The sequence below is a fragment of the Trichechus manatus genome, unplaced genomic scaffold (assembly GCF_000243295.1).
Source record: "Trichechus manatus latirostris isolate Lorelei unplaced genomic scaffold, TriManLat1.0 scaffold00123, whole genome shotgun sequence".
Classification (NCBI taxonomy): Eukaryota; Metazoa; Chordata; class Mammalia; order Sirenia; family Trichechidae; genus Trichechus; species Trichechus manatus.
Genome location: NW_004444059.1, coordinates 8626120 through 8639442, shown reverse-complemented (window position 1 = coordinate 8639442; position 13323 = coordinate 8626120). Strand labels below are relative to the sequence as shown.

The following is a 13323-nucleotide window of genomic DNA, read 5'->3' as shown; positions in this document are numbered from 1 at the left end:
TTTATCTAGACAGCATGGAGGAGAGTTTTGACTCTTGAGTGGAATCTAATTAATTGGTCTGATCTCTAAACTCTCACAATTTTGAAAACTTTACACACTGGTGGTTATGGCTACCTTTTCCTCATTTATATTTCGTATGAAAAATGATTTCTTTTCTCAATGATATTCCATTAATTATGAGTTTATATTGATTAGTTGTAATAATCCAGCTCTATAGGTTTGCTATAGAAAACCACTTGAGCAGAACACTGTAGCTCAGGGTTTCTCAGCCTTGGTACTATTGACATTCTGGGCCAGATAATTCTTTTTTGTGCATTGTAGGACTCTACCCTCTAGATGCCAGTAGCACCTTCCCAGTTACGACAAGCAAAAATGGCTCCAGACATTGACAGATGTCCCCTAGGGGAAAAAAATCACCCCTATTAAGAACCATTGCTTTTAACTTAGTCATGAACTGGGGTGAGCTGGGGGAGAATGTCTCTAGCATGTATACTCATTGTCAATTCTTTTGTTTTTGAGTATAATTGATAGTTTTACATAAAACTCCCTGAGCCCTAAAATGATTATACCTTCTTACATTAGAAATATCCTTCCCCACAAAAAACATTTGTGGGACTTAGGCACTATGCCCACTGTGCAATAAGTCAGTCATACCAAGACATAATAAATCAGGTTTTCCCAGGTGGAAAAAAAAAAAAAGAGAAAGGAAGAAGCATCCCTCCCAGTTAAACCGTAATGGCAATTAAGTTTCCTCAGATAATCTTAAATCAGACTAGCTCAATTCCGTCTAAGGGGGAAAAATGGAAGATATTTTGAAAAAGGAACTCAGTTAGGTTTAAATCCTGCAACACGGAACTTGAGAGCATATCAAAACATTATTATAATTGGGAATTAATGGTAATGTCAGTTAGTAATATTTTGGTAGATATTTTTAAGTTAGATTTTCATCCTTCTGCACATATATTACAGAAAGTGTGATTTCATTCATCTACTAACTGATAATGGCCAATAGAGTACAGTGGTCAAGAGCACAAGCTCTAGAATCAGTCTGACTTGTGTTCAGATCTCTTCTAAACACTAATGTTGCAACCCTTAGAATGCTTCTTAAATTTTTAAGCCTTCCTTTCTTCTTTTATAAAATAGTGATAATAACAATGTTAGGATTGTTAAAGAGATTAAATGAGATGATATATGTGAGGCTATTAGCACATTGCTTCAGTTTAGCATGAGTAATAAATGTTGACTACTTTTATAATTGACGTATTTGGTAATTTAAGGCTTATTATTTTTTAAACAGTGAAGATGCGCTCATATAGTTTTAGAGAGTGTGCCAGGTATGGTGCCAAATCAAAAATATGTGTCAATAGATACATCCAGTACAGCAAAATGATTTTTAAATATACCCTGAAGATTTTGCTGTTCTAGGTGGAGAAACAAATCGAATTATGTATTATTGAGAAAGAGCTAAGATTACATTAAAAAGTGGTGTACTTCCATGTGCATTTGGAAACTTTTAAAGTTGGACACCTCTGGTTAATATGAGGGTGGGAGTACCTTATTCAGTAATGGTTTGCATCAGAATCACCTGGGGAGCTTTTTTAAAAAAAGCAGATTTCCAAGCAGCAGGCACTATGACTGCAATGAAATCCCTGAAGAGTCTGTGGGGTAATTAAACTAAAACACCATGAAAGTTTTTCTTCTTATTAGCATAATTATACTATAAGCATGCTAATTTAAGTGAAAATTAAGTCAAGAATTTGAAAACTCAAAATTACTTTAAAAGACAGATCAAAAGGGTCAGTTAAAGGATACTTTAAATTTCTTATTAATGTAAAAAAAACATTTTTATTTATGCTGATAAATTGAAATGTAATGTCATTTTCATGAAGCTTTAAAGAGAATGAAAGTTATAAATAACCAAGTGAAAACAAGAACCACTTGTCTGACACACATCAGCAAAAATAAATGGTGGTATTCACCTCCATGAGTCATCAAGGCGAGGGCAGAAGTAACTTCATGATGTAGAGCTCTAATGAGCCCACCTACTCTCTAAGTGCCCCAAGCTGTTAGGTCACTACACTTGTTGAAGAAGGTTCCATCAAGGCATAGAGAAGTTTGCAAAAACCATTTAGCTCTATGATGAAAGAGATATGAAAGCGATTTATTGAATTAATCATGTGGAGAATTAAAAAGCTTGCATGGAAATTTAATTCTGGTAAATATATGTGCAAGAAATACAGAGGAATTTGGAAAATCCTTTTCTGGAATAAGAGCATAATTTAGCAATACAAGTTGCTAGGCTGAAGGAACGTTAGGAAGTCTTTTAAAAGCTGACAACATTAAGAGAATGTTTCTTTGTTTTATTGCTATGTAACAAGCTACTCCAAAATTTGGAGGTATGAAACATCAACAATTTATTGTCTCTTGCAATTCTGTGGGTTGACTGGGCTCAGCTGAGTGGTTCTGCTCCACATGGTGTTGGCTAGGTTCATTCAGTTGGCTCCATTCATCTGAGTTGGGCTGGAAGGTCCAAAAAAGGCCACACTTGCACTTCTGGTGTCTTCATGTTTCTCCCTGTGGTCTCCCATATGGCTACCTTGGACTTCCTCACCGCATGACAGTCTTTGAGGAATCAGACATCGTACATTGTAGTTGGCTTCCAAAAGGAAGGAAGCAGAAGTTGCCAGTCCTCTTAAAAGCTAGACACAGGCCTGGTAAAATGTCACTTCTGCCACATTCTAGTGGTCAGAACAAGCCCAAGGCCAGCCCAGATTCAAGGGAGGGGAAATGGACTCTACTTTCTGATGTATTGAGCAGCACGCACATACAGAGAGAAGGAATCAATGGCGGCTATCTTTCAAAACTATCTACCACAAATAACTAAAAATTAATGATTCTTAATGCTTCCCGTATGCCTGGTGCTGTTGTCAGTGCTTTTCAAGAATTATCTCATTTAAAAAAATCAAGCATAAACCACTTGTTAAAATGAATTTGCCACATTAAAATACTTAAGTAGATAATAATGCTAGCACATGAGGGCTTACTCTGCACTAAAAGTTATAAGTGTTTTGCATACCTTACATACTTTATCTTATTTTATTCTCACATCAGTCTAAGACACAATCACTTTTATTATCTCATTTTACAGGGAAGGAAAGTGTAAGTTGAAGAAATTAAATGCCTTTCCCCAAGGTCACACAGCTAGTAAGAAGCAGAGCCTGGATTTTAACCTGGGTTCTTCTGGCTTTTATTTTTATTTGCTGTAACAATGACCAAAGCAAGAATGGTATCTGCATCAGAATCATCTGGGTTACTTGTTAGAAAAGCAAATTCCCAGCCTCACCCTAAGCTACTGACCTAGATTCTGGGAGCAGAGTCCAGAAAGATGCAGTTGTTACTTTGAGAGTCTCTAAACTGTGCTACACTGCCTCATTTACCATTGCTGGAAGCCATCTCCTATTATATAAACGTAAAGTGATATTTCTATTGCAAACTTCTAGCGATAGCACAGTCTGAAATATAATTTCCCTAGGAATATATTGTTGTTATAAAAATATGTGGTATCAGATTGAGTTAAGGAAAGTTCAAGGTTCTTTGGTTTCAGAGGGTCTCAGTAATTTCTGATCCAAATTAATTCTCTTTATTCAACAATGTATTTTTGGGGAGTGTTCAGGCATGAGGTAGGCCAACTTCTCTATGGTATGGGGAATAAACGGATGAATAAGGCATAGTTCCTAACCTTAAGGAAATGAGAAGAGGAGGTATTCTTCAGGGATTTTCAAGGTTTATTGGAGGCCCAGAATTGTCCACTTTTGCAAGAGGAAGAGGTGGAGAAATCTACTGCTGGCCATGGTGTGGCATAGCATGGTGAAGATAGGTTGGAGGGATGATGCCCAGCTGGGCTTCTAGGCTACAAGGCTACTGGAGAGATTAGGTCCCCTGCTGTACTTTACAATATTAAAATTGTTCTGATCATTTTCACTGAGCAAAGAGACATTAAATCCTGAGCTCTTAAAAAAAAATGAATTCTATGATACTCATGAAGAGTGTGCTTCTTAGCTCTAGTAGATACATGAGAGTAAATGGGCAGCTCTTGTATGGAGGTGAGATGAGAAGGCAGAGAGGGTCAGAAGATTGTTGAATGGGCACAGGAAATCCAGGGTGGAAGGGAGGAGTGTGCTGTCACAGTATAGGGAGAACAAAGAGGGTCACATAACAATGTGTGTGTAAATTTTGTATGAGAAACTAAGTTGAATTGTAAACTTTCACTTAAAGCACAATTTAAAAAAAAAAAGAATGCTAGTGATTATGAGTTTAAATCTTTCAGATTTTGACAGTGAAAGTGGAAGGCTATCCGAAACATCCTAAGGGAATTATTTCACGTAGAGATGTGGAAAAGTTCCTTTCAAAGAAAAGGAGATTTCCAAAGAACTACATGTCACAGTACTTTAAACTCCTAGAAAAATTCCAGATTGCCTTGCCAATAGGAGAAGAATATTTGCTGGTTCCAAGCAGGTAACTCAAAACTTAAAAATATAATTACTGTGTGGAAATTCACCATTTATTATATTGTTTTAATCATCAAAGTAACTTTGGTCTGTGATATATGATTAAATATATTTTGTGTTTTGCTTTTTGTGTCAGCTTTTTACTGAAGTCTAGCATTTGCTTTTAATGAAAACACTGCATTTGATACTTTAAAGATACAGTAAATGACTTCTAAAATATTGCAATATGGTTAAGGTGAATCTGCAAAGGAGTCAAGTACAAAACACAATAATGGCTTATTTTATGTATATAATTACTCTTTGCTTTAAGATTGCTTAAATTATTTAAGAAATAATTATTTAAGAAAGGTAAATAGTAGAGATTATTTTACATATATACATATATGAATACATATATATATATAGTACTGAGAAAGTAATTATGGCAGAGAATTGTCAGAGGAGAAAGATATCACAATAGAGGCCTAAGTTCTAACCGTGTCTTGTAGAATTTTCTCATATTGCTTTATAAGCACATGGGAAATGTTGTAAATGTTGTAAAGTAATATGACACTGAAAAATACAAATTGCGTTGATGAATGGATGGCAGCCAATTCTAACAATAGATATGCTTTTATTTTTCTAGGACATGTATTTGTTTTCAAGTTTTATATAACCCCCTAAATGTTTGCCTATATAAAGTAATTGTAATGATTTATATATTAGTGTACATAGAATTACTGAAAAAATTTCATACATTTATTACAGTTGAGCATACATTTCAATTGATTAAATGACCACTGAATCTTTTACATAAAAAGAGCATGCAGCAAAAAAAATTACAAAACAAGTACAATTGCTTCACACATTTATCTTTATCGATTACATTGATTCTCTTATGAAGCTGTGTAATGATGGTGTCCTTTCCTTTAGTTTGTCTGATCACAGGCCTGTGATAGAGCTTCCCCATTGTGAGAACTCAGAGATTATTATTCGACTGTATGAAATGCCTTATTTTCCAATGGGATTTTGGTCTAGATTAATCAATCGATTACTTGAAATTTCACCTTACATGCTTTCAGGAAGAGGTATGTATTTTGTGCACACATAGTATTTAGAGAGATTGGGGAAAAACATATTAAAGTTAATAATACGCCATTTTCCAGAGTTTAATTATTTCTTTTCAAGGCAGCTGAAAATCAGAATATAAGCCCATATGACCTCAGTGGCCAGTATAAAGACACATGTGCACATATAAACTCATGCAATGTGTCAGGAAGAAAATTCTCAGGTCCTCGTTCTAAGTCCATATGTTATTTTTAGACATAGCTCCAACAAGTATGAATATCTTGCTTTCCAAACCAAAGCAAACTAGAAGCAGCAATTTTAAAAGGTGGGGATTGCTAGAGAGAATCATTGGTTTAAACATACAAAACAAAAGAAGTAGAACAAATGAAAGCAAGAAATGGCCATTGAATAGTCAAGGCGGTGAGGGAAAGTTTTTTTTTTTTTTTAAAGATGCATAAACTCAACAAATGTAACAGATCTCAGGCATTCAGGGCAGGTATTGTAATAGCCCTATTCTACTGCACAATCCCTGAGGGATTTATGGCAAAGGAAAAAAAAAAAAAAACATTTATAACACTAGTTCTTCCTTTTGGGAGAAAGATGTTTTAGTGCTCCAAAAGGAAAACATCTTTTTTTTTTTTTTTGTAAAATTCAGATTTATGCAGATGTTACTGTATTCTGAAATAAACCTTCTTTCACATGGTGTTAATCAAGATATAGATAGTTATACTATATTAAAACATTCAAGAAGTTTTGGTTTGAGCATGATAACCAATTTCTTTTGAAAAGTTATGAGAACTTATGATTCTCTTTCTTCATCTATTAAGCACGTTAAACTACTTAACACCATGGGCCTGAAATGTATCTTCGGCTGTCCACTGGTATTTATTTTATTGCAAAAGTAAAGATAAAATATTTAATACATTTAATAGGTATGAATGAGAACTCTGGATGTATCATTAAAGATCCCAATACAGTCCTTCAAAACAAACTGATCTGCATTCATGTTACCTGTGTGTGCAGTATTTTTTTGTTTACTATATGAAATAGTTAACAATTAATGGATACATTTGAGTCCTTTTAAACTTCCTTCAGAACGAGCACTTCGCCCAAACAGAATGTACTGGCGACAAGGCATCTACTTGAATTGGTCTCCTGAAGCTTATTGCCTGGTAGGATCCGAAGTCTTAGATTATCACCCAGAAAGTTTCTTAAAAATTACAGTTCCTTCTTGTAGAAAAGGTAAGGAAATGAATTTAAAAACCTGGAATTGTATGACTAAAGAAATCAAAACATTTCTCTTCACTATGCAGCCCCCGTTTTCTATCTTTGCAGCAGTATGAGGTGTAGACAGGGTGTTGATGAATTCTTTTTTGGATTGTATAGGCTGTATTCTTTTGGGCCAAGTCGTGGATCACATTGATTCTCTCATGGAGGAATGGTTTCCTGGGCTACTGGAAATTGATATTTGTGGTGAAGGAGAAACTCTGCTGAAGAAATGGGCATTGTATAGTTTTAATGATGGTGAAGAGCATCAAAAAATCTTACTGGATGACCTAATGAAGAAAGCAGAAGAAGGTATGTGCTGATGCAACCTAAAAGTGTTTTTAAGTGATCCTTCCATATTTGTGAACTAACTTTTGTAATAAATGTAAAATTATTCTTATCCATAATGGATGAATTGAAAGTTACTGATTTCAATTGTAGTGACAGTTCAGAAAAATAGATTATATTTATTACCAGTAAAACACCAAGATTTTATGTTCTCAATTCAGAAAAGATATTGGCTTGAAGGTTTGAATACTGTCTCATTAAGCAGCATAACCTCATCTGTAAAATGAGGATACTAAGCCTACCTCATAGACTTGTTGTGAGGATTAAAAGAGACAATACATTGAAGGAACTTACCAGTGTGCCTGTTATATAATAACCCATTGCTGTCGAGTCGATTCTGACTCATAGCAACCCTATAGGACAGTGTAGAACTGTCCCATAAGGTTTCCAAGCCTGTAAATCTTTACAGAAGCAAACTGCCACATCTTTCTCCCACGGAGTGGCTGGTAGGTTCGAATCTCTGACCTTTCGGTTAGCAGCTTAGTGCTTAACCACTGTGCCATCAGGGTTCCTTTTTATATAATAAGTACTCCAAAAATGTGGCAGAAACAGAGACTGGATATCTTCCCTCCTAGTCATTTGTCACATAGCCTAAGGCAGTTCTGATTGAGTTAGCCTAGGAAATGGATTTTTAAAAATTCCAAGTAAATAGATGTTGAATGAACCTTTAAAATTTTCTCAAGTTTTCTAGAGAAGAATGAGATCGATAGTAAAACATAAGGGAGGGATTAGAAATTATAGATAGGTAATCATTTTAGTAAGTCAAAAGCATGAATTTATTTATACACTTAGAAGTTTTTTTTTCTTTTAATCTTTTATCTACTTTCCAGGAGACCTCTTAATAAATCCAGATCAACCAAGGCTCACCATTCCAATATCTCAGATCGCTCCTGACTTGATTTTGGCTGATCTGCCTAGAAATATTATGTTGAATAGTGATGAACTAGAATTTGAACAAGCTCCAGAGTTTCTCTTAGGTAACTATTTTTTGTTGGTTTGAGAGTAAAAATTAGTCAGGGCTTCGAACCAGTTCAGACTGGTTCAGTCATGGCCAGTGAAGCAAAACCAGAACAGACATGAATTTTTAAAATTCGAGTGATTTGGAACCACAACCGAAAAGGGAAAAATTACCGGTTGAAGCCCTGGAATGGGAGACTTGGAAGAGGTGTAGTGAGCCCTTTCAGGAGCCTGATGTGTGAGACTGGATTATTGCCAGGACTGAGGAGAGTGACACACATTCAAAGCGACATGATCCACTGCCATCTTTGAGTGGGGCAAGCTGCTTCCAACTCTGTGCAAAATCAAACCAGCAAGAGATTAGGTTGTTATGCAACGCATACGCTGCCCTTGTTTTCCAAAAGGGAGATTACGTTTCTTGCAGGGCTTCTACCCATAATTTTTCCAGTTCACCTACATTAAAAATTCGGCTCTATTCCAGTGTTGCTTTTGCAGCCATGATTGAACCGGGAAGAACTGGCTCAAAGCCCTGAAATTAGGACATAGGAAATTTACCTTTTTCTTTCTTATAATTTAGAAAATATTCAAATATCATGATTAGGTCCCCATAGATTTTTAGCGTCTTCATATATTTGTTTATAATGTTTTTCAGTTGGAATAATATATTTTAAAATGGTACCATCTTATAAATTTGGAATTACTTTCTATAGACTCGTGTAAACTAGGATTGAGATGAACATGTGCTATCATGGAAGCACAAATATTTCTGAAATAGGTCCTTGCATTAACTTTAATTGCCAGGGATGAGGGAGGCAGATAAGGGGATTTTTTATTGAGTTATGTAAAGCAGCCATTTTTCAGCCTTAAACAGAATAAATAAATAAAGCACCTTATAATAGAGCACCTCTGTGTATTCATAACAGCAATTTTGTTACTCAGTATGACAATGCTGAATTCTCATAAAAATAATCATTAAATAAACAATTTGGTTGATGACGACAACTCAAAAGATTAGGTAGGAAACTTAGGGGGCAGTGAGTTAATGTTAATGGGAGAGGAATAATTTGGAAAAGGAGGGTGAGAATGGTTGCACAACTTGAAGAATGTAATCAATGTCACTGAATTTCACATGCAGAAATTGTTGAATTGGTATGTGTTCTCCTGTGTATATTCTCAACAACAACAAAAATAAAATAAATTATTTTAAAAAATTGGGATTAAAAATATCAGAAGCTTTAAACTGGGTCCATAGTCAAGTTCTAAACATTCCTGGGAGTCATTGCGAAGACTATTAAGAGCACTCAGTTGATTTAATGTAAAGTATTGAAGAACATTCTGCCTTTATTTTGTGTGGAATTTGTTGTTGTTTATGTTTACATTTAATTTTAACTAAATTATTATGAAGAGAATACCTAAAATCCATCCATGAGGATATAACATTATTAGCCAAAATTATTCAGCATTTGGAACATGACATATAAATAATTCCTTTGTAACTCTTCACGTTGACTGGGAAACTTTTAGAATAAATTTAAATGCTCTTGGACTCTGAAAGTAAATATATTAGTAATATTGAAGCAACACAAAATGTTGGATTGTTAAAGTCGAATCCTAGATCTTACATACAAGTAACAGACATGGTGTATACTTCTTTGAAGGAGCCCAAAACTGTCAGGCACAGCTTCCAAAAAAATCCCTTTTTCCTGCATTAAGATATGTTTCAGATTAACAGACATGTGTTTAAGCAGTGTATATAAAAATGTTTACAAAAATTATTTTGAAGCATTAATGGAGCCCTGGTGATGCAGTGGTTAAGAGTTTGCTGCTAACCAAAAGGTCGGCAGTTCGAATCCACCAGCCAGCCGCTCCTTGGAAACCCTGTAAGGCAGTTCTATTCTGCCTATTCTGTTCTATTCTGTTGTTGTTGTTAGGTGCTGTCAAGTCAGTTCCAACCCATCACAACCCCATGTACAACAGAATGAAACACTGCCTGGTCCTGTGGCATTCTCACTACTGTAGCTATGTTTGAGCCCATTGTTGCAGCCACTGTGTCAATCCATCTTGTTGAGGGTCTTCCTCTTTTTTGCTGACCCTGTACTTTACCAAGCATGATGTCCTTCTCCAGGGACTGGTATGACAGTGATTCTCAAAGACAAAAATCTCTGCTTCTACCGTTTGAAATTCTGATATATCTTCCTAGATTGTGTTTCTTCTCTTTGCTCCATTAAATTTTTTCTTCATTGTAGGCTGCTATCTGGATTGAGGGGACCCAGAGCAGGATGCATCTGTTCTTTAGCTTTCCATCTCTTCTCCCCATTCTCTTCCTTCCCTCTCTACTTGCTTTCTTTCTCTCTTCCCTCTACTTTTTACTCAATCCTATTTCTAATGCCAATACTGAACTGTTCCTACAGCTTTCATTCTCCCTTCAACTCTTGATGCTAATGGCATTAATGAATGATTTTAAAAGTTCAATATTTATTGAGTGCTGGAAGGACAGGATAGAAGTTTGGTAAGATGAACAAGACACAGATAATATTTTCAACATGTTTACAGTCTAGTAGAAGGTATAAGACATATATTCAAATCAGTAATTTGCCTTTTTATTTTTAATGTACATGTTTCTAAGCATAAAAGAATGTATGTTTTTATATGCTTAATTACAGAGATTAAAAATACCTTTTTTTTTGGAGATGCATAGTTTCACCACTTAGAAATAATAAGTTTTAATATTGTATATTTCCTTCTATTTTTTTGTGTGTGTTCATTTAATTCCATACATCAAGCAACTACATTTCGAGGCACTTTACAAGTATAAATATTGTACTAATAACGATTTACTGTATGTCAGTGGAGAGTGACTTCCATGAGATTGATCATGGTCAGTTTCTCAGAGGAAGTACTATAGGTATTGGTCCTTATTGTCTTGATAAACTCCAGAAAGGTTGAGAGGATGAGATAGCAGAGCCATTTAAGGAATAACATAAGCAAGGGTATGGAAAGCAGAAGGTACAAAGTATATTTAGGAAATTTTGACTATTTCAGTTTGTCTACAGCAGTGGTTCTCAACCCTGGCTGTTTATTACTACCACCTGGAGAGCTAAAAGAGAAAAACAAAGACAAAACCCTAATGCCTATCCCCTCCCGGGACTAATTGAATCAGAATATTTGATGATGGAGCCTAGATATTAGTATTTTTAAAAAGCTCCTCAGATGCATTGTACAGCTGGGACTGGGAGGAGAACTACTGGACAGAGCCTAGAAAATGAGAAGGAGAGTGAGAATGAGAACTAGAAAGGGAATTTGGAACCACATGATAAATATGAGGCAGAATTTGGATTTTATTTAGTAGGCTATTAAAATAATTTGTTTTTGAGCAAGACAGCAACACAATCAAAGTGGAATTATGTGAAATTAATTTGGCAGGAGAGTGTAGAATGAATTGGAAGTAATGAATTTGAGAGACCTCTACAGTCTAGGCAGAAGGAACTAAAGGCACCAAATTGATGGGCTGGCCATGGAGATAGAAAGGAAGGCGTGGGTGGGAGTGAGGCAGCAAAGTATGCCCCAATTAACTGTGGGGCTAAGCATGGGGCAGGGAGTTAAAGGTAATTCTTGGATTTTGAGTCCAGAATGACAGGGAAAAGTTTTGTTTTGTTTTTATCAGATATTTGGAAGTAGGAATAAAAATTGGTTTGAAGAAATAATGATGAATGTAGCTTTTGATGGAATGTGATTACAATTTGAAAGAACTTGCCAGTGGAAAACTCCACGAAATTACAAATGCAGAATAGAATTTAGGAGATAGATTGGGGCTATAAATGAAAATGTGAGAAGTCTCTGGCTATAGAGAAAGATGAAGTCATGAGAATAGATGACATAATTGAGTGGGAGTGTAGAGAGGAGACTGGGAGGCTGGGGACAAAATCTTTAGGTATATCTTAGTTCAGGGAGTAGAAGAAGGAAGAGATAGTATTAGAGCAGATTTGATTCAATGAAACAAGTAGGTCAGATTTCTTTTCAGTAGGTATATTTTATTTAGTTTTTCTGCTTGAGCAGATTACTTTAAGTACTTTGTACTTTTTTTTTTTTTCAAAAGGTGATGGCAGTTTTGGATCCGTTTATCGAGCTGCCTATGGAGGAGAAGAAGTGGCTGTGAAGATTTTTAATAAACATACGTCGCTTAGGCTGTTAAGACAAGTAAGAAATCCAATACAATTATTACATTAAACCATTCATTGTTATCTCCTGGAACTCTTGTTTTGCATGCGATTGGAAAATGGAAAATGATGACCACATTTTCCCCAGAAGCTTACTTGAGTTTATGAAATCCCACATTAGCCCTCCTTTTTTTTTTCTGGAGTAGTTTTGTTTTGTTTCTCTGACTGAAAATGAAGAGAAACCAGTATTTTGAGATTTCCTGTAATTTTAATACTCAAATTTGATGTAAATTTGTTTTATAAGACTCATCTATACACTTTCTTTTACATCACAATGGTTACGCATTAGGTACTAACCGAAAGGTCGGTAGTTCAAATCCACCAGCCGCTCCTTGGAAGCCCTATGGGGCAGTTGTACGCTGTCCTATAGGGTCGCTATGAGTTGGAACTGACTAGATGGGAATGAGTTTTTTGAGTCTTATGCTATTCAAAGTGTCATCTATGGACCAGCAACAGTGCATTACTTTGGAGCTTATTAGAAATGTAGACTCTTGGGCCATGTTAGGGGTATGTTTTTTGTCCCTGGTACTCTACACTAGTCAGGCTTCAGCTACTTCTGCCTACTTCCAGACTTTAAGCATAGCAAGCTCCTGACTTCAGGTCTTCTTTACCTCAGATTTATCTTTCATTTCCTGATTCATAGAGAAATTGATTTTTCTTTTTATTAAGTACAGCGTCTATGTGTTCAGAGTGAAAAAAGCAGTTTAAAACATGATCTCACGTTACTAATTTGATTGGAGGTCAGACATCTTAAAGCAGAGCTCTAACTGATAAGATCGTACCCCTCTTTTTCTAGATTTGTCAGCTTTAAACATAGCCTGTTGACTCCTTAGGAAACCCTGGTGGTGTAGTGGTTAAGTGCTACAGCTGCTAACCAAAAATCTGGTGGTTGAAATCCACCAGCTGCTCCTTGGAAACTCTATGGGGCAGTTCTACTCAGTCCTATAGGGTTGCTATGAGTTGGAATCAACTCAATGGAA

The 13323-nt window shown here is 35.6% G+C and overlaps 1 protein-coding gene across 1 annotated transcript in view; it reads left to right on the top strand.

Moving 5' to 3' along the window:
• LRRK2 (leucine rich repeat kinase 2) overlaps window positions 1–13323 on the top strand; it is a 155486-nt gene that overhangs the window by 89380 nt on the left and 52783 nt on the right. Inside the window, exons 34-39 of the mRNA XM_023738875.1 lie at window positions 4328–4515; window positions 5421–5575; window positions 6651–6797; window positions 6942–7133; window positions 8000–8146; window positions 12223–12323. Coding sequence (XP_023594643.1) covers window positions 4328–4515; window positions 5421–5575; window positions 6651–6797; window positions 6942–7133; window positions 8000–8146; window positions 12223–12323 — 930 coding nt within the window. The remainder of the gene's footprint in view (window positions 1–4327; window positions 4516–5420; window positions 5576–6650; window positions 6798–6941; window positions 7134–7999; window positions 8147–12222; window positions 12324–13323) is intronic.